The following is a 20,084-nucleotide window of genomic DNA, read 5'->3' on the forward strand; positions in this document are numbered from 1 at the left end:
CTTCCTCCAAATTGCGGAGATGGGAGTCGATGTCCCTGCCCGTGATAAGTATGTCGTCTTGACATACAACCATCCCCGGGATGGACTTGAGCAGACTCTCCATGTTGCGCTGGAATATAGCAGCTGCCGACCTGATGCCGAATGGGCATCGATTGTACATGAAAAGGCCTCGCTGTGTGTTGATGGTGGTGAGTAGTTTAGACTCTTCGGTCAGTTCTTGCATCATATACGCAGATATGAGATCTAGTTTCGAGAAAAGTTTTCCAATGTGGAAAATAGGTCCTCCGCTCTGGGCAGCGGGTATTGGTCCTGTAGGGAGACTCTGTTTATGGTAGATTTATAATCCCCACAGATTCGTACGGATCCATCAGGCTTCATGACGGGGACGATGGGACTTGCCCAGTCACTAAATTCCACGGGTGAGATAATGCCTTCCCGCAGAAGCCTGTCCAGTTCATGTTCAATCTTTTCCTTCATCACATAGGGCACAGCTCTAGCCTTGTGATGGACCGGTCTAGCATCCTGTGTGATGTAGATTTTGACTTTAGCCCCTTTAAAGGTGCCCACACCTGGCTGAAAGAGATGTTCAAATCGACTTAGATCTGTTGAGCAGGAGGTCCGTTCCTCTGATGACATGGCGTAAACATCATTCCATTTCCAATTTAGTTTTGCCAGCCAGCTTCTCCCCAGTAGTGCTGGGAGATCTCTGGGGACAATCCACAGGGGAAGTCGGTTCACTGTCCCTTTGTGTGTGACTGAGAGCATGGCGCTGCCGAGGACTGGTACGATTTCTTTGGTATAGGTCCTTAGTTTGGTGTCGACCCTTGTGAGTTTTGGTCTGTCTCTTTTGTGCGGCCACAGCTGTTCAAATTGTTGAGCGCTCATGAGAGATTGACTCGCTCCCGTATCCAGTTCCATGTTGACGGGTATCCCGTTGAGTCGGACCCTCATCCTTATTGGAGGTGTCTTGTTGTAAGAACAGTGGCCATTGATCGTGTTGACCCGCTGTACCTCGGTGTCCCGGGTACTGTCTCCACCGTCTTCTGGTTCGCTTTCCGACCCTTCCGATTCATATACCAGCCGAGCTGCCGTTTTTCTACACATGCAGGCCAGATGCCCTGTATAGTTGCAGTTTCTGCAAACGGCATGCTGAAATCGACACACCCTTGATGAGTGCCTTCCCCCACATCTCCAGCACAGACCGCTTCCATTGTTTCCGAAGGATGAGCTGCGTCTGGCTGATCTCTCTTGAGCTTCTCTCAGTTTGTTGTTGATTGCTCGCATTGTAGGTTGATGAGGTGTGAGCGGCCGTTCATATGGCCCTTGATGGCTTCTGGCGCCACTGCCTGCTGCTGAGGGCCTGCTCTCCTGCCTTTGTCTGTGTGTGGGGGTAGCGGTTTGTTTCACGCTGTGAACCCCTTGGTGGAGCTAGATGGGGCTAGATGGCCTACTCCTGTTCCTAATTCTTATGTTCTTATGTTCTTATGTTCCGATGTTCCGTTAGTTGTCGTACCCGCAGTGTAGCTCAACCTCGTTTCTTCTTCTCCTGCCAAGAATGTCTGTGCAACCAGTGCTGCTGCCTCTAGGGTCAAGTTCTTGGTCTCTATGAGCTTTCGGAATATGCCTGCGTGGCCTATTCCTTCAACAAAAAAGTCTCTCAGTGCTTCTCTCCTTGGTTCATCGGAGAACTCACATAAACTGGCCAACCTCCGAAGTTCCGCCACGAAGTCGGGTATGCTCTGGCCCACACAGCATCTGTAGTTGCAGAACCTGTGTCTGGCCATGTGTAGCCTGCTCGCTGGCTTCAGGTGGTGTCTTACCAGTGTGCTCAGCTCTTCAAACGACTTGCTTGCTGGTTTCTCGGGTGCCAGCAGGTCCTTCATTAGGGCATATGTTTTTGAGCCACAGCTGGTCAAGAGATGTGCTCTTCTCTTGTCTGCCCTATCGTCGCCTAACCCATCTTTGGTTACAAAGCTTTGCTGGAGCCTTTCTATAAAGTCCTCCCAATTATCTCCAGCATTGTATTTTTCATCTGAGCCGTTGGTCGCCATTCTGTGGATTCCGTAATCTCTAACTCGTCGCCACTGTAAAGTCCTGTCTCCGCAGTACAGATTCACATGAGGCACATACTCAAGTCAAGGTCACTCAGGACCTGCACCTTTATTACACAGCTCTCGAATGCCACACTTGCCTGAGACTTGTCTTTATATATCTGTGTGGAACAGGTATCCAGTGTCTCCTGCAAGTGGACCCCTAGTGGTAAGGTATGCTTGTGGTTACAGGTCATATCTAGTTACAGTCATGTATAGCATGTAAGATGCAGTTATGTACAGTGGTGTGAGATACATGACAGGCAGGTTTTTAAATGATGAGGGAGTGAAGGGCTATGGGGAGTGAGCGGGGAAGTGGAGCTGAGGCCAAGGTTAGATCAGCCATGATCTTATTGAATGGCGGAGCAGGCTCGAGGGGCCAAATGGCCTAGTCCTGCTCCTATTTCTTATGTTCTTATGTTCAAGTCCCACTCCACAACCTCAGCATAAAATAATGGCTGACATCATTGCAGTACTGAGGAAGTGCTGCACTGTTGGAGGTGCCGTCTTTCTGATGAGATTTAAAACCGAGGCCCCATCCACCCTCTCAGGTGGATGTAAAAGATCCCGTGGCACTATGCGAAGAAGGGCAGGGGAGTTTGCATGATTTCCTGGGCAATACTTATCACTGAATCAACACCTAAAACAGATTATCTGGTCAATTACCTTATTGCTGTCTGTGGGACCTTGCTGTGCATATCTTGGCTGCCCTGTTTCCCTACATTACAACAGCGATTACACTTTATAAGTTCTCCATTGACTGTGAAGCACTTTGGGACGTCCTGAGCCCATAAAAGGTGCGTTCTTGCTTTATGTTGTTGGGGATATCAAGGCACATTGTTGGGGGAAAGTAGAAGAAGCATTATTGTGCACCCAACTTGTTCTGTCGCTCACCCTGGAATACTTGATGGGATTCTGGTTAAAAATAAAGTAGGAAGATATTCCATTCCATGGCATCGACTTCCTTCACCTCAACAGTTTCCGCCACTGGTTCTGTCGATCTTTGCCCATATTAAATTGGGTTTACACTATTGGGACATACATATGTCCATAAGAAGAAAATGTAATTCCATTGGGTGGGCTGGATTTGAATCTACATCCCGACAGTGAAAGGCCCCGCAGTCTGCATCCATCCATCCAGCCTAGTTTGGATTGGAATCAGATAGGAAACAATCAGGCCTGTTTGCAGGCAGCCTATTCCATTCATGTTACTGCTGATGTCCCTCTACAACATGGAATGATGGAAACCTCCAGGGGAGAAGGAATTGTGTAGCACAAGATCAAATGAATGTAACTTCATATGGTTCAGATCACTGCAGTACTAACATAGTGATCAACAAGTGATCAGGAAGGTCAATGGAATCTTGGCCTTTATTGCAAAGGGGATGGAGTATAAAAGCAGGGAAGTCTTGCTACAGTTATACAGGGTATTGGTGAGACCATATCTGGAATACTGCGTGCAGTTTTGGTTTCCATATTTACGAAAGGATATACTTGATTTGGAGGCAGTTCAGAGAAGGTTCACTAGGTTGATTCCGGGGATGAGGGGGTTGACTTATGAGGAAAGGTTGAGTATGTTGGGCCTCTACTCATTGGAATTCAGAAGAATGAGAGGTGATCTTATCAAAATGTATAACATTATGAGGGGGCTTGACAAGGTGGCTGCAGAGAGGGGAGACTAGAACTAGGGGGCATAATCTTAGAATAAGGGGCCGCCCATTTAAAACAGATGAGGAGAAATTTTGTCTCTGAGGGTTGTGAATCTGTGGAATTCGCTGCATCAGAGAGCTGTGGAAGCTGGGACATTGAATAAATTTAAGACAGAAATAGACAATTTCTTAAATGATAAGGGAATAAGGGGTTATGGGGAGCGGGCAGGGAAGTGGAGCGGAGTCCATGATCAGATCAGCCATGATCGTATTGAATGGCGGAGCAGACTCGAGTGGTCAAATGCCCTACTCCTGCTCCTATTTCTTATGTTCTTATAAATGTCTCCAATGACATAGAATTATCACACAGAAACAGGCCATTTGGCCCAACTGCTCCCTGCGGCATTTATCTCCACATGAGCCTTCTCTCACCCTACTTCATCGAATATTGGCATATGCCTTCTATTCCATTCTCCCTCGTGTGTTTATCTAACTTCCCCTTCAATTCCCAACACTGTTCTGATTGGAACTCCGATCTACCGGTGATTGGTGAAACTTTTACAACACAAGTGCAAATTCTGTTTTAACATAAATTGACTTAAAATTGATTTGGACGTTTAAACAGTCTGCCCTTTTGCTCGCGTGTCTGGCAAAAACACAGAGAAATAAAATGGTTTGATTTTCCACAGATGTTGAAAAGCAGGTCCGACTGGCAGATTTTGACAAGAGCGTGCACTTTGATGATAATCCAGCTGTGGAGATACCATCCCCCGGGACCTGGGAGGCCTCTGAAATCCTGCAGAAACTGAAAGGGTCGCCAATGGCAACCTTCGAAGAAGACGAGCTTTTCAAAGCAGATTTACAGGTCCATCCACTCTGCGGCGTCTTTTCTTTCTCTCTCGGCGAATAGTCCTTATTACAGGATGCAACTAAGGTCGAGAAGAGTAAAAAGGAGAGCAGAAAAACCAAGTGGTCCTGGTTAGATTAGGTGGTGCCAAGGTTAGGATTTGAAAGCCTGCAGCTGGCGAGAGGGAGGGAAGGTTGAGTGAGGTAAGTCGTGCAACGGGTTAGAGAATGGGGACAATGAGGTACGATAGGACACAGTGAGGATCGAGACAGAGTGAAGAGCTTGTAAGGCAGCACATTTGGTGTTCAGGACGAACATGGGACAATAGACACAAGGAAAGGAGAGAGAGAGAAAGAGAGTTTGGGAGCTATGTATCGTTCCATTAATATGAATATTGCATTGCGTCAAGGAGATGGTATTCTATATGTGCCAGCACGGTCATAGAATCATAGATGTTTACAGCACGGAAGGAGGCCATTTCGGCCCATCGTGTCCATGCCGGCCGACAAAGAGCTACCCAGCCTAATCCCACTTTCCAGCTCTGGGTCCATAGCCCTGTGGATTACGGCACTTCAAGTGTACATCCAAGTACTTTTTAAATGTGGTGAGGGTTTCTGCCTCCACCACCCTTTCAGGCAGTGAGTTCCAGACCCCCACCACCCTCTGGGTGAAGACATTTCACCGCAAATCCCTTCTAAACCTCCTATCAATTATTTTAAATCTATGCGCCCTGGTTTGCAGATGATATTAAAATAGACCGTGTGGTTGATAATGAAGAAGAAAGCTGCAGACTGCTTTATCAAAGTATTGGTCAGGTGGGCAGAACAGTGGCAAAAGGAATTCAATTCAGATAAGTGTGAGGTAATGCATTTGGGGAGGTCTAACAAGGCAAGGGAATACACAATAAATGGGAGGGTACTGAGAGGGGTGGAGGAACCGAGGGACCTTGGAGTGCATGTCCACAGATCCTTGAAGGTAGTAGGCCAGGTCGATCAGGTGGTTAAAAAGGCATACGGAATACTTGCCTTTATTAGTCATGGCATGGAATACAAGAGCAGGGAGGTTATGCTTGAACTGTATAAAACACAGGTTCGGCCACAGCTGGAGTACTGTGTGTAGTTCTGGTCACCACATTACAGGAAAGATGTGATTACACTGGAAAGGGTGCAGAGAAGATTTACAAGAATGTTGCCTGGACTGGAGAATTTTGGCTATGAGGAAAGATTGGATAGGCTGGGTCTGTTTTCTTTGGAACAGAAGAGGCTGAGGGGAGACCTAATTGAGGTTTATAAAAATATGAGGGGCCTGGATACAGTGGATAGGAAGGACCTGTTTCCCTTAGCAGAGGGGTCAACAACCAGGGGGCATCGATTTAAAGTAATTGGGAGAAGTTTAGAGGAGATATGAGGGAAAATTTCTTCACCCAGAGGCTGGTGGGGGTCTGGAACTCACTTCCTGAAAGGGTGGTAGAGGCAGAAACCCTCATCACATTTAAAAAATATCTTGGATGTAGCCTATAGGGCTATGAACCAAGAGCTGGAAAGTGGGATTAGGCTGGGTAGCTCTTTGATGGCCGGCGTGGAAACGATGGGCTGAAATAGCCTCCTTCCGTGCTGTAAATTTCTCTGATTCTATGAACCTCACTTCTTCAAATTCGGGTTGGCTAGTATCAGGGATTTGCTGGTCTGATCAGTGAATTTAGCTCATTAACAGGCATAGTGTGGCATACTTTGTTATTCTCTATATTACGAGAAGTGTTTTAAAATAGACAGAAATTTATGGAAAACTCTCTACTGTTTATTCATAGATTAAAATGAACCAACTTGTTGCTTTACAATTAGTCTCGTCTCACTAGAGTTGTTTCCGTTCCACCTCCCAGAAGAGGAGAAATGTCCGTGAGGGAACTTGCGAGATTACAGAAGCCAGTACACACAATGATGGTTTTCATTCTTACAGCTCCCCAGCTCATGCTAACATATGACTAGATATTGGGCAGAGTAAACTCCTGATCATAGGACCCATGGGGTCCGATTACAGGAATGATGCTGATCCCGAGAGAATATCTGGTGCAGACCTGAAATTTGGAACAGAGAGGTTAAGAGAAATTGTTTTACGCAGAAAGTTGTTAGGACACGGGATGACCCGTCAGAAACTGCGGGGATCGCAGAATCCATAATAGCTTCTCAAAGGAACTTGCTCAAATATTTAAGAAAAATTGTACACGCCATAGGGAAAGGGCAGGAAAATGGGACCGTTCTATCAGAGAGCTGGCACAGACATGATGGACTGAATGACCTCCTTCTGTATTGCAAACTTCTACGATTCTATGAAAGATTAGATACAAATAAATGTTTATAAAAAGGAATGGGGGGGATGTAAAGCAGAATATATTATACAATATGATTTGCATTGTATATTTGTGGGGTTGGGGCCTGTGCATCCTTTCTCCTTAACACGGTGTAGGTGTGAAGTTGTTTTCTTTACTGGACAGGCACTAGGACGGCTATTGTACTATATAATGACAGGAGGAAAGGACCCTTACAGGAGTAAGGAGGATGAGTGTGAGAATAACCCTTCTCTCGATGAGGATCTTCACAAAGCCGAGAATGCTGAAGTCAGGCATTTGATAGAGAGGCTGTTAGCACCAGCTGAGCAGCGAGCGACGCTCAGTGAGGTCAAGGGCCACCCGTTCCTGTGGACAAAAACAGAGTAAGTCAGGCTGGGACTGGACAAGGTTCTGCAAGGTTTGAGTTTCCCCAATTCCTAAATGTGCTGAAAAACTGATTGAGCAATGAAGTATTTTCAATTGAATTCTAACATGTTCTGAGGAGAGATAGCGGTAATGCTGCCGATATCGCTCAGTTTTCCTTCACTGCAGTGTATTGTTCTATACGACTGTTGGAGGAGCCCGAGAGCAGAGACCATTATTCGGGTCACCGGGCTGAAAGCAGTGTGCCCATTGACGGTATCACTGGAGCAGAACCTGGTGTTCGACACTGCGGGGCTGAAATTGCCCCTTTTTAAGGCCTCACCGACCGGTGTCACAGTTAAAGAGCCGAATTTCTCACCTCCCACCAGGCGGTAATAATTCAAATAATTCTAATTATCTGCCCGAAACAGGGCAGAGGGCAATTTCCTCCCCTACATACCTGGTCCCAGAACTGTTCCAATTCTACAAGACCATGCCTGCTCTCTCCATTTCTAACACCGATTTTTGTGTTCACCAAGGAGGAATGTTAAGGCTGGGAGGTAGATTATTATTGCAGCCAGTTTGAGAATCAAGCATTCCTTGTTCTGTATAAGAACATAAGAAATAGGAGCAGGAGTTGGCCATTTGGCCCCTCGAGCCTGCTCTGCCATTCAATAAGATCATGGCTGATCTGATCCTGGCCTCAACTCCACTTCCCTGTCCATTCCCTATAACTCTTTACTGAGAGAGGCCTGGGGAGAAAAAAAAACTGGGAAAAAAACACCAAAAACATTCCCAATACATAGCCTACGCCACAACAACATAAATCGCTAAAAACAAACACCCTTACTTGAGGTGGACGTTACTTACCTCACCTTTACTCACTCGGTTATTGGGGAACTGAAGTGAGCCCGATTTCTAACTACGTTCTCATTCCATCAATACTGTGCCCATGTGACACAAGGTGGCATGTGTTATTGGAGTTGTGTGTTATTGAGATCACTCTGCATTAATCCACTTTTGGTGTTCACCCCAGAAAGAGCCGCTTTGTCCAAAGTCTTGCCAATGAAGAAGACGTAACAAGACGGAAACAGGACAGTCCGTTAGTACACATTCTGAATCAGACCAGCGAGGACGAGGAAAGATCATTTCACAACTGGAAAGAAAAGGTAGAACAACTAACCTGTAACAACACTGCTTTTCAGAGCTTTCAGATGCTGGCTTCTGATTGGCAGCGTTTGTGTCGAACCGGAGTTAAATTCAATGAGGTGTCGATGCAACCAGCTGCAGAAGCCCCAGCAAAACATATGAAGCTGGATTCTCGGCTTTGATGTTTTCGGTGCGGTAATGGCACCAGGGCGGTAAAGATTGCGCCTGGGAATAATTTGCTCCTCAGTCAGTAACATTGGGCAGCTGTGCCCTGAGTCAGGGGACGCAGCGCTAAGGGATGCCTTGTACACCTCTCTTGGGGTGTTAGCATGGGAAACTCCCGAGCTAAACAGCCGGGCCTGGAGCACTCCAAGACACGTCTGGGCGGGGGCCGGTGGGGTAGGGGGGGGGGAATAAAAAAAGCTTTCACAAATCCACAAAAACATTCCCAAAACATTGCCACCACAACACAAATTGCAAAACAAATTGAAAGCAAAAACAATCACACTTACCTCAGGAGTCCATTACTTAACTCTCCACAGTCGGTATCGTTGGACTGCCTGATTTCCCAGGCATGATTTCACTGCGGGGTGCGCTGTGGGGTATGAGTCGGGCAAGAGTCAAAATGCGCACCGGTGTCGCAACCAGGGGCATTACAGGGTAACTGTACAGGGTATGGTGAGGCCACACCTGGAGTACTGCGTACAGTTTTGGTTTCTGTATTTAAGGAAGGATATACTTGTATTGGATGATTCAGATGGGTCCATGATGGGGTAGATTGTACATGGCTGAGGAAGGGGATTACACTGGGGTAGGGTCCATGGGATAGATTGTACATGGGCTGGGGAAGGGGATTATATGGGGGTAGGGTCTATAGGGTAGATTGTACATGGGCTGGGGAAGGGGATTACATTGGGGTAGGGCCCATGGGGTAGATTGTACATGGGCTGGAGAAGGGGATTACATTGGGGTAGGGCCCATGGGGTAGATTGTACAGGGGCTGGGGAAGGGGATTATATTGGGGTAGGGTCTATGGGGTAGATTGTACATGGGCTGGGGTAGGGGATTGCATTGGGCCCATGGTGGGATGGTCGGTAAAGGTAGTGTAAGGACCAAACATTAGCTGATCTCAATGAGAGTGGAGTAATACATTTCAAGGAAGGGGTGGGGGTTGGTGAAACTGTCACAAGGACCAGTGGTGCCACTTGGAACAGTGCCTCCTCTCTGATGGAGGCCATAGCAAACAAGACCCAACACCCTGGGCTGGAGGAGGAAGGACACGCACAACAGGAGGCTGCAGCAGGAATGTGATCGCAGAAGGAAAACAAAGTGAATTACATTTCCTTTTGAACAAAAACTCTGGTACTCTTTTTACTTTAGATCGACCGCAAGGTCCTAAACAACATGAACATGGGGCAAGGCAAGAAAGTGAATGAGAACGCGTACAGTAACACCACCAGTGACCTCCTGAAATTCATCAGAAACCTGAGCCAGCATTTTAATCAAAAGCCTGAAGAGTATGTGACTTTGGTGCCAATGTTTTCCTTTCTATTTTGTAATTTTTAGTGTCGATTTAAAGCAGAATGAAGCGCCATTTGTTCCTCTTTTCTGCCCCACTAAAAGCCCCTAATGAGGTGCAGATGATGCGGTACAATTGTCCTTGGCTGGGTCCAGTTCCACACGGCTGGCTAACAACGGAGGGCAACAGAGGCCAGACCTGTCTCACTGGGGCCCACTGCCCAGCAGAAGGTTCACTAGATCGATCCCTGAGCTGACAGGGTTGTCCTTTGAGGACCGATTGAGTAGATTGGGCCTGTACTCTCTGGAGTTTAGAAGAATGAGAGGTGATCTCTATTGTGTTCCTAACACAGATGAGGCAGCACACAGGGAGGTTAAAGTAAATACCTCAGTCTTTATTAAGACACTCCAGAGTGAGGAACAGGCCTTAGGGGCTGGCTTATATACAGTGCTCCCAAGGGATGCTGGGATCCCTTGGGACTTCAGGGGATGCGCTCCCTGGTGGCAGAACATGGGAGTGCATGCTTTACAGATACACAACATCACTCCACCCCCTCCCCCCCCCACCCCCCGCCCCCCCCCCTAAAGTCAAAGTGAAAACTATTTACAAGTTGAGGCGGTTGGGAGCCTTTCTTTCCCTGGTGGAACGCCTCGGTACAAATGTCTGTTCTGGTGTATTGGCTGTGCCCTCGCTGGGCTGGCGTGTTGTTGGCCCTGCAGGGCTGCTAGGTGAGCCTGGCCTTGCTGGGCTGTTGGGTTCAATTTCCTGGTCCGGGGTGGTGTCGTTGATCCTTTGGGTGTGTGTTGTGGGCTCGAGAAAGGTGGTGTCTGCTGTGGGTTGTTCAGGGCAGTCTGGGAACCGCAGCCTCGTTTGGTCCAGGTGCTTTCTGCAAATTTGTCCATTATCTAGTTTGACTACAAACACCCTACTCCCTTCTTTAGCTGTCACCGTGCCCGTGATCCACTTGGGACCATGTCCATAGTTGAGCACATACACAGGGTCATTCAGGTCAATTTCCCGTGACACAGTGGCGCGAGCATCGTTTACATTTTGTTGCTGCCGCCTGCTCTCTACCTGATCATGCAGGTTGGGGTGAACCAGCGAGAGTCTGGTTTTAAGTGTCCTTTTCATGAGTAGCTCAGCCGGGGACACCCCTGTGAGCGAGTGGGGTCTCGAGCAGTAGCTGAGCAGTACTTGGGACAGGCGGGTTTGGAGTGAGCCTTTTGTGACTCATTTAAGGCTCTGTTTAATTGTTTGTACTGCCCGCTCTGCCTGCCCATTGGAGGCTGGTTTAAACGGGGCCAAGGTGACATGTTTGATCCCAGTGCGGGTCATGAATTCTTTAAATTCGGCACTGGTGAAACATGGCCCGTTGTCACTGACCAGTATGTCAGGCAGGCCGTGGGTGGCAAACATGGCCCTCAGGCTTTCAATGGTGGCGGTGGCGGTGCTTCCCGACATTATTTCACATTCAATCCATTTTGAAAAAGCATCCACAATCACCAGGAACATTTTACCGAGAAACGGGCCCGCATAGTTGACATGGATCCTTGACCATGGTCTGGAGGGCCAGGACCACAAACTTAGTGGTGCCTTACTGGGCGCGTTGCTCAACTGAGCACAAACACTGTATTACCGTACACAGGACTCCAAGTCATAGTCGATACCGGGTCTCCACACGTGGGATCTGGCTATCGCTTTCATCATTACTATATCCGGGTGTGTGCTGTGGAAATCCGAGATGAACGTCTCCCTGCCCTTTTTGGATAGCACTACGTGGTTACCCCACAACAGGCAGTCTGCCTGAATGGACAGCTCGTCCTTTCGCCGCTGGAATGGCTTGATTAGCTCTTGCATTTCAACGGGGATGCTGGCCCAGCTCCAATGCAGTACGCAGTTTTTTACTCGGGACAGCAGAGGATCTTGGCTGGTCCAAGTCCTAGTCTGGCAAGCCATGACAGGTGATTTATCATTTTCAAATGCTCCCATGACCATCAACAAGTCTGTGGGCTCTGCTACCATCAACAAGTTTGCAGGCTGCACCATTTCCACCCCCGTGGTGGGCAATGGTCGCCGACTGAGAGCATCCGCACAGTTCTCGGTACCTGGCCTGTGGCGGATGGAATAGTTATACACTGATAGTGCGAGAGCCCACCTTTGTATGCGGGCTGAGGCATTAGTAATTATCCCCTTGTTTTCAGCGAACAGGGATATGAGGGGCTTGTGATCGGTTTCCAACTCAAATTTGAGGCCAAACAGGTACTGATGCATTTTCTTTACCTTGAACACACATGCTAATGCCTCTTTCTCAATCATGCTGTCGGCCCTCTCAGCCTTATACAAGCTCCTGGAAGCATAGGCAACAGGTTGCAACTTCCCCACAACGTTAGCTTGTTGTAATACACACCCGACTCTGTACGACGAAGCATCACATGCTAGCACAAGTCTTTTCACGGGTTACACAAAACAAGCAGCTTGTTGGAGCATAAAATGTTTCTGGCTTTCTCAAAAGCAATTACTTGTTTTTTTCCCCATACCCAGTTCTCACCTTTACGCAATAACACATGTAGGGGCTCTAAGAGGGTGCTTAACCCCGGTAGGAAGTTACCAAAATAGTTGAGTAGTCCCAGGAACGACCGCAGCTCCGTGACGTTCTGTGGCCTGGGCGTGTGCCTGATAGCCTCTGTCTTGGCGGTGGTGGGCCGAATGCTGTCCGCCGCAATCTTTCTCCCCAAAAACTCCACTTCTGTTGCCATGAAGAAGCATTTCGACCTCTTCATCCGCAGCCCTACGCGATCCAGTCGCTGGAGGACCTCCTCCAGGTTTTGTAGGTGCTCGACGGTGTCCCGACCCGTGACCAATATGTCGTCCTGAAAAACCACCATGCGTGGTACCGACTTGAGTAGGCTCTCCATGTTTCTCTGGAAGATCGCTGCAGCCGACCAAATTCCAAACGGGCATCTGTTGTAGATGAACATTCCCTTGTGCATGTTGATGCAGGTGAGGCCCTTCGAAGACTCCTTCAGCTCCTGTGTCATGTAGGCTGAAGTCAGGTCGAGCTTGGTGAATGTCTTGCCTCCTGCCAGCGGCGCAAATAGGTCATCTGCCTTAAGTAGCGGGTATTGGTCCTGTAGCGAGAAACGATTAATAGTTACTTTATAATCGCTGTAAATCCTGACCGTGCCATCACTTTTGAGTACTGGAACAATCGGGCTGGCCCACTCGCTGAATTCCACTGGGGAGATGATGCCCTCGCGTTGCAGTCTGTACAGCTCGATTTCCACTCTCTCCCTCATCATGTGAGGTGCCGCTCGCGCCTTGTGGTGAATGGGTCATGCCTCTGGGACCAAGTGGATCCGCACCTTCACCCTGGAAAAGTTTCCAATGCCTGGCTCAAAAAGGGTAGGAAATTTGTTAAGAACCTGGGTACATGAGGCCTCATCGACATGTGATAGCACTCGGATGTCATTCCAGTTCCAGCGGATTTTGCCCAGCCAGCTCCTTCCAAGCAGTGTGGGGCCATCGCCCAAAACAATCCTGAGTAGTAGTTCGTGCACCGTGCCCTTGTAGGTGACCTTGACCATGGCGCTGCCCAGGACAGTGATAAGCTCTTTGGTGTACATTCTCAGTTTTGTGTGGATGGGGCTCAGGGCTGGTCTGAGTGCCTTGCTGCACCACAGTCTCTCAAAGATCTTTTTACTCATGATGGATTGGCTAGCGCCAGTGTCCAGTTCCATGGCTAAGGGTAAGCCATTCAATTTTACATTTAGCATTATAGGTGGACATTTCGTCGAAAATATGTGCATCCCGTGTACTTCAGCATCTGCCTCCTCTCTCTGAGGTTTGAAATTGCTTTGATCCACCATGGACCGATCTTCCTCTGCCACATGGTGATTAGCAGGTTTTGCAGAGCTTGCAACTCGTCTGCAAGCTCGTTGGCAGTGCCCCATTGTTCCACACGTCTTGCAAACATACCCTTTGAAACGGCATGAATAGGCTGAATGGAAGCCTCCACAATGCCAACAAGGTGTGAATTGCCTTGCATTCATCCTTTGGTGCGGACTCTGAGTCATCTGGGTCACCTGAGGCCTGCTGGCAGTTGCTGACTCATGGTTTCTGCCCAATACATTTCTGCTTGCAAACCACAGTTCCAGTTAATTTATGAACATTTCTAGCCCTTGTGTGCTGAGAGATTTGTTTGGTGTTATCACTGGTGGACATAAACATCTGTGCTATCGCAATGGTCTTGCTGAGGGTCGGTGTCTCTACAGACAAAAGTTTTCATAGGGTGGTCTCGTGGCCAATGCCCAGTTCAAAAAAAGTCTCTGAGCATTTGCTCCAGGTAGCCATCAGACTCACATTATCCAGCAAGTCGCCTTAGCTCGGCGATGTAGCTCGCCACTTCCTGACCTTCAGATTGTTGGCACGTGTAGAACCAATACTTTGCCATCAGCATGCTCTCCCTCGGGTTAATATGCTCCCGAACCAGTGTACACAGCTCCTCATACAACTTATCTGTGGGTTTCACCGGAGCCAGAAGATTCTTCATGAGGCTGTAGGTCGGTGCCCCGCAGACCGTGAGGAAGACTGCTCTCCTTTTTGAAGCGCTTCCATCTCCGTCTAACTCATTGGCTACAAAGTACTGGTCTAGCCGTTCGACATATGCTTCCCAGTCCTCACCCTCCGAGAACTTCTCCAGGATGCCCACAGTTTGCTGCATCTTTGCGTTGGATTTGTATACTCGTCGCCAGTTATTGTGTTCCGAACACAGATGAGGCTGCACACAGGGAGGTTAAATTAACAGTGACCTCAGTCTTTATTAAGACACTCCAGAGTGAGGAACAGGCCTTAGGGGCCGGCTTATATACAGTGCTCCCAAGGGCTGCTTTGATCACTTCAGACTTCAGGGGATGCATTCCCTTGTGGCAGAACATGGGAGTGCATGCTTTACAGATACACAACAATCTCATTGAAAGTTTAAAAAATTCTTCGAGGGCTGGACAAGGTGTGGCGATGCGGGCTCGAGGGGCCGTGTGACCGACTCCTGCTCCTATTTCTCATGTTCTTATGTAGGAGTCATTGAGTAGCAGTGAAGAGGAAGAACCCTGGCTGATTGCTGCTTCTCCCCAACCCAGGATCTCTGGGGGTAATTGTAAGACCCGAACTGCTGCGCTGGTTAAGATCAGCATAAATTGGAGATTAAACCTCAGACTGTCTGGTCTTTAATGGCTCATGGTGCACCATAACCCGACTGGCTGGGGTTTTATTGAGTCTGTTGAATGTTGCGTGACAGGCTAAGCCACTCCCACTCAACAGCTCAACCAACCAGTGAGCATACTCACAGATGCATACATTACACCTGCATTCTTCACATGATTATATCAACATGGATTGCAGCATCTTGTACTCTATCTCATTTTTTCTCAGGTCCTCCGACCTACGGACCTCTGTTCCTCGTGAACTTTTTCGCATCCTCTGATAATCAACAGGCTTTTAAACCTCAACCAAATCCCCACAGAGCAGAGTTTGTGCGGGGCTCCCCTGATAACCGAATCCCCATAGGGCAGTGTGTAGGCGGTGGCGGGGCTCCCCTGATAAGCCAATCCCCACAGGGCAATATGTGTCTGGGGCTCCCCTGATTACCCAAACCCACAGAGCAGTGTGTATGCAGGGCTCCTCTGATAACTGAATCCCCACAGGGCAGTGTGTGTGCAGGGCTCCTGTGATAACTGAATCCCCACAGGGCAGTGTGTGTGCAGGACTCCTGTGATAACTGAATCCCCACAGGGCAGTGTGTGTGCAGGGCTCCTGTGATAACTGAATCCCCACAGGGCAGTGTGTGTGCAGAGCTCCTGTGATAACTGAATCCCCACAGGGCAGTGTGTGTGCAGGGCTCCTGTGATAACTGAATCCCCACAGGGCAGTGTGTGTGCAGGGCTCCTGTGATAACTGAATCCCCACAGGGCAGTGTGTGTGCAGGGCTCCCCTGATTACCCAAACCCACAGGGCAGTGTGTGTGCGGGGCTCCTCTGATAACTGAATCCCCACAGGGCAGTGTGTGTGCCGGGCTCCTCTGATAACTGAATCCCCACAGGGTAGTGTGTGTGCAGGGCTCCTGTGATAACTGAATCCCCACAGGGCAGTGTGTGTGCAGGGCTCCTGTGATAACTGAATCCCCACAGGGCAGTGTGTGTGCAGGGCTCCCCTGATTACCCAAACCCACAGGGCAGTGTGTGTGCGGGGCTCCTCTGATAACTGAATCCCCAGAGGGCAGTGTGTGTGTGCAGGGCTCCTCTGGTAACTGAATCCCCACAGGGCAGTGTGTGCGCGGGTCGGGGTTCCCCTGATTAAATGGAAACAGCGGTTCCAGCTACTTCTCTGGCGGTTTGTGCCAGTGGAATTGTACCCGAGTGTGAGCTGCTGCCTTCTGCAGAGGGCGGGCGTCAACAGTGTTTCTGTTCAAAGCTTGCAGAAATGCTCAGGAAATTGTTCCCAACTGGAGTAGGGATGTGCACTTGAAGTGCCATAACATACAGGACTACTGACCAAGAGCTGGAAAGTGGGATTACCCCCTGGATAGCTCTTTGTCGGCCGGCGCGGACACAATGGGCCGAAATGGCCTACTTCCGTGCTGTAAATTTCAATTGATTCTGTATGGAGCAACTCCAGCTGACCAGTTAGATGTCTTTAACATTGATGCTTTGAGCCCTGGTGATTACTGAGGACCAAAGCTCAGCACTTAGGGCTCAGTTAGAAAAATCTTCATTGGCTCAAACATATTTATTCTCGTTTGTTTTTTTTCAGAATCCGGACTATTGTTGTGCGCCCAGAGGAATATTTCTTCGGTTTATTTCCCGATCTCGTTATCTTGATCTACAGTGCTGTGAAGGGCACCGATTGGGTCAAACACTTTCCAACAGATTAAGGGGTTGGGGGTGTAATGTATGTATGCCTGGGTTTACCTGCCACCAGGGGGAGTGACCATTGGAGGTCATTGGGCCACAGACACACATGTGCAGCCCTTGTATTTAAAGAAAGCCTCCATGTTTAATCCTCACTTTAAGAGCTAATAAAGTAGAATCAGGTCGCACCTGAATGAGTTCAAGGTACTAAGCCTATTGAGTTATTGCAGACGCAACATTTGGTGACGAGGCACAATACGCACTTTCACACAGAAAAAAAAGTGAGCACCATTGGAATCCTGGAGCGATTTGTGGAGGGAGAAGACTGGGAGCATTTTACAGATCGCCTTGACCAGTACTTCGTGGCCAACAAGATGGATGAAGATGCTGACGCAGTTAGGCACAGGTTTGTGGTCCAAAAATCTATGGTCTCATAAAGAATCTGCTCTCACCTGCACGTCCAATGGCAAATACCTATGAGGAATTGTGTGCTCTGATTTGGGACCATCTCAAACCTAAAGAAGGCATCATTATCTCAAGATATTGCTTTTACAAGCATGTTCGTTCTGAGGGCCAGGACGTGGCGGAATTTGTTGCTGACCTGAGACGTCTCGCTGGGCCGTGTAAGTTTGGAACCGCATTGGAAGACATGCCGCGCGACGTTTTTGTAATAGGCATAAACCACGAGGTGATCCTGTGGAAGCTGCCGGCTGCGGAGACGCTGGATCTGAGCAGGGCCATCACGATCGCCCAGGCTTGCCTGACCACGGTTGATAGTACAAAGCAGATATCCTCGCTGGGTCAGAACTCCACGGCAAGTACTGCGCACCAGATTGTGTCGTCGGTTGGCAGAGCTGCACCTGGCAGGGCCTATCTGACCGTGTTTGCGAAAACTAGCTGCTCGAAGTCCGCCATTGGGCACAAATCCAATTTCACCTTGTTGGTGTTGTGGGGGCAATCACGGCCTCATCAGTGCCATTTCAGACAGTATATTTGTAGAGGCTGTGCAAAAATGGGGCACCTTCAGCGGATGTGTCCGCAGCTCAGCAAGCGTGCTGCGACACACCACGTGGATGATGATGACCGATCCGGAGCGGATCCGGCAATGCAACCCGAGATACCCAAGGAGGAAGTGTATAGTGTATATTCGTTCCTGACAAAGAGATAACCGATAATGATTGAAGTAAAATTGAACGGCATGCCGGTATCTCTGGAATTAGATTCGGGTGCGAGTCAGTCAATTATGAGCCACAGGACTTTCGAAAAGCTGTGGGACACCAAGGCCGTGAAACCCAAGCTGAGTCCAGTAAATGCAAAATTGCGTACCTACACCAAAGAGCTCATACCAGTGATTGGCAGTGCAGCAGTCAAGGTGTCGCACGATGGGGCGGTTCATGATCTATCACTGTGGATCGTTCCAGGCAATGGTCCAACGCTGTTTGGCAGGAGTTGGCTCGAAAAAATAAAGTGGAACTGGAACGATATTAAAGCTTTGTCATCGGTGGATGACGTTTCGTGTGCTCAAGTGCTGAGCAAATTTCCCTCACTGTTCGAACCAGGCATCGGCAACTTCACAGGAGCCAAGGTGCAGATCCACCTGGACTCAAATGCAAGACCCGTCCATCACAAAGCCCGGGCAGTCCCGTACACGATGAGGGAGAAGGTCAAAATTGAACTGGACAGATTCCAACGTGAAGGGGTCATTTCACTAGTCGAATTTAACGAATGGGCTAGTCCCATTGTTCCTGTGCTGAAGAGTGATGGCACTGTCAGGATTTGTGGAAACTACAAGGTTACGATCAACCGAGTTTCGAAGCAGGATCAGTTCCATTACCAAAGGCTGATGACCTGTTTGCAACGCTAGCCGGGGGAAAGTCATTCACCAAATTGGATCTGATGTCAGCCTATATGACACAGGAGCGTGTCGAATTGTCGAAGAAACTTACGTGCATCAACAACCATAAAGGGCTGTTCATTCACAACAGGTGTCCTTTTGGAATTCGCTCGGCTGCAGCCATATTTCAGAGAAACATGGAGAGTCTACTGAAGTCCGTCCCTAGAACCGTGGTGTTCCAAGATGACATCCCTGGTCACAGGTCGTGATACTGCCGAACACCTGCACAACCTGGAAGAGGTTCTATATCATTTGGACAAAGTGGGGTTCAGGCTGAAACTTTCAAAGTGCATCTTTATGGCACTGGAAGTCGAATTCCTGGGAAGGAAGATTGCTGTGGACAGCATCAGGCCTATGGACTCGAAAACAGCCGCCATCAAGAATGCACCCAGACCCCAGAATGTGACGGAGCTGCGATTGTTCCTTGGTCTTCTCAACTACTTCGGTCATTTATTACCTAAATTGAGCACATTATTAGAGCCACAGCACATGCTGCTCAGAAAAGGCAACAACTGGGTTTGGGGTGTATCTCAAGACAGTGCCTTCGAGAAGGCTAGAAATCTGCTCTGTTCCAACAAATTGCTGCTACATTATGACCTGTGCAAGCGTTTAGTATTGGCCTGTGACGCTTCATCACATGGGGTTGGTTGCATGTTCCAACAATCCAATGAGTCGGCCAAACTACAGCCCATTGCGTATGCATCGAGAAGCATGTCTAAAGCGGAAAGCGCCTATGGCATGGTAGAGAAAGAAACTTTAACCTGCGTATATGGGGCTAAAAAGATGCACCAGTATCTGTTTGGGCTTTGTTTCGAGCTTGAAACCGATCACAAGCCGCTCATATCTTTGTTTTCAGAACATAGAGATATCAATACCAACATGTCGTCCCACATCCAGAGGTGGGCGCTGACATCTGCCTATGATTATGTCATTCGCCATAGACCTGGCACGGAGAATTGTGACGATGCATTAAGCCATTTACTGTTGCACACGCCGGAGGTGGAAACGCCATAGCCCGCAGACCTACTGTTGGTCATGGATGCCTTTGAGAGTGCAGGGTCGCACATCACTGCTTAACAAGTTAGTACCTGGGCCAGCCCAGATCCAATCTTATCGGTTGTAAAATGTGTGTCCTTAGTGGTGATTGGTTGGCCATTCCCAGAGAAGTGTGTGATGAGACCAAACCTTACAACCGTCGCAAAGACGAACTATCCATTCAATCTGATAGTTTGCTATGGGGTAATCGTGTTGTTATGCCCAAGAAAGGAAGGGAGAGATTTGTACGGGATTTACACAGTACCCATCTCAGTATTGTGATGATGTTGGCCATTGCCAGGCCTCATAT

General features: G+C 48.6%; 1 protein-coding gene across 1 annotated transcript in view; it reads left to right on the forward strand.

Moving 5' to 3' along the window:
- The window catches only part of LOC139268194 (2-5A-dependent ribonuclease-like), a 74,212-nt gene extending 57,168 nt beyond the window's left edge, over nt 1–17,044 (forward strand). The window contains exons 3-7 of the mRNA XM_070886244.1: nt 4,429–4,604; nt 7,078–7,295; nt 8,312–8,444; nt 9,805–9,941; nt 16,748–17,044. Of these exons, the coding sequence (XP_070742345.1) occupies nt 4,429–4,604; nt 7,078–7,295; nt 8,312–8,444; nt 9,805–9,941; nt 16,748–16,868 (785 nt within the window). The 3' untranslated portion in view covers nt 16,869–17,044. The remainder of the gene's footprint in view (nt 1–4,428; nt 4,605–7,077; nt 7,296–8,311; nt 8,445–9,804; nt 9,942–16,747) is intronic.
- Nucleotides 17,045–20,084: the final 3,040 nt, after the last annotated feature.

This window comes from Pristiophorus japonicus, chromosome 8 (genome assembly GCF_044704955.1).
Source record: "Pristiophorus japonicus isolate sPriJap1 chromosome 8, sPriJap1.hap1, whole genome shotgun sequence".
NCBI classification, from domain to species: domain Eukaryota; kingdom Metazoa; phylum Chordata; class Chondrichthyes; family Pristiophoridae; genus Pristiophorus; species Pristiophorus japonicus.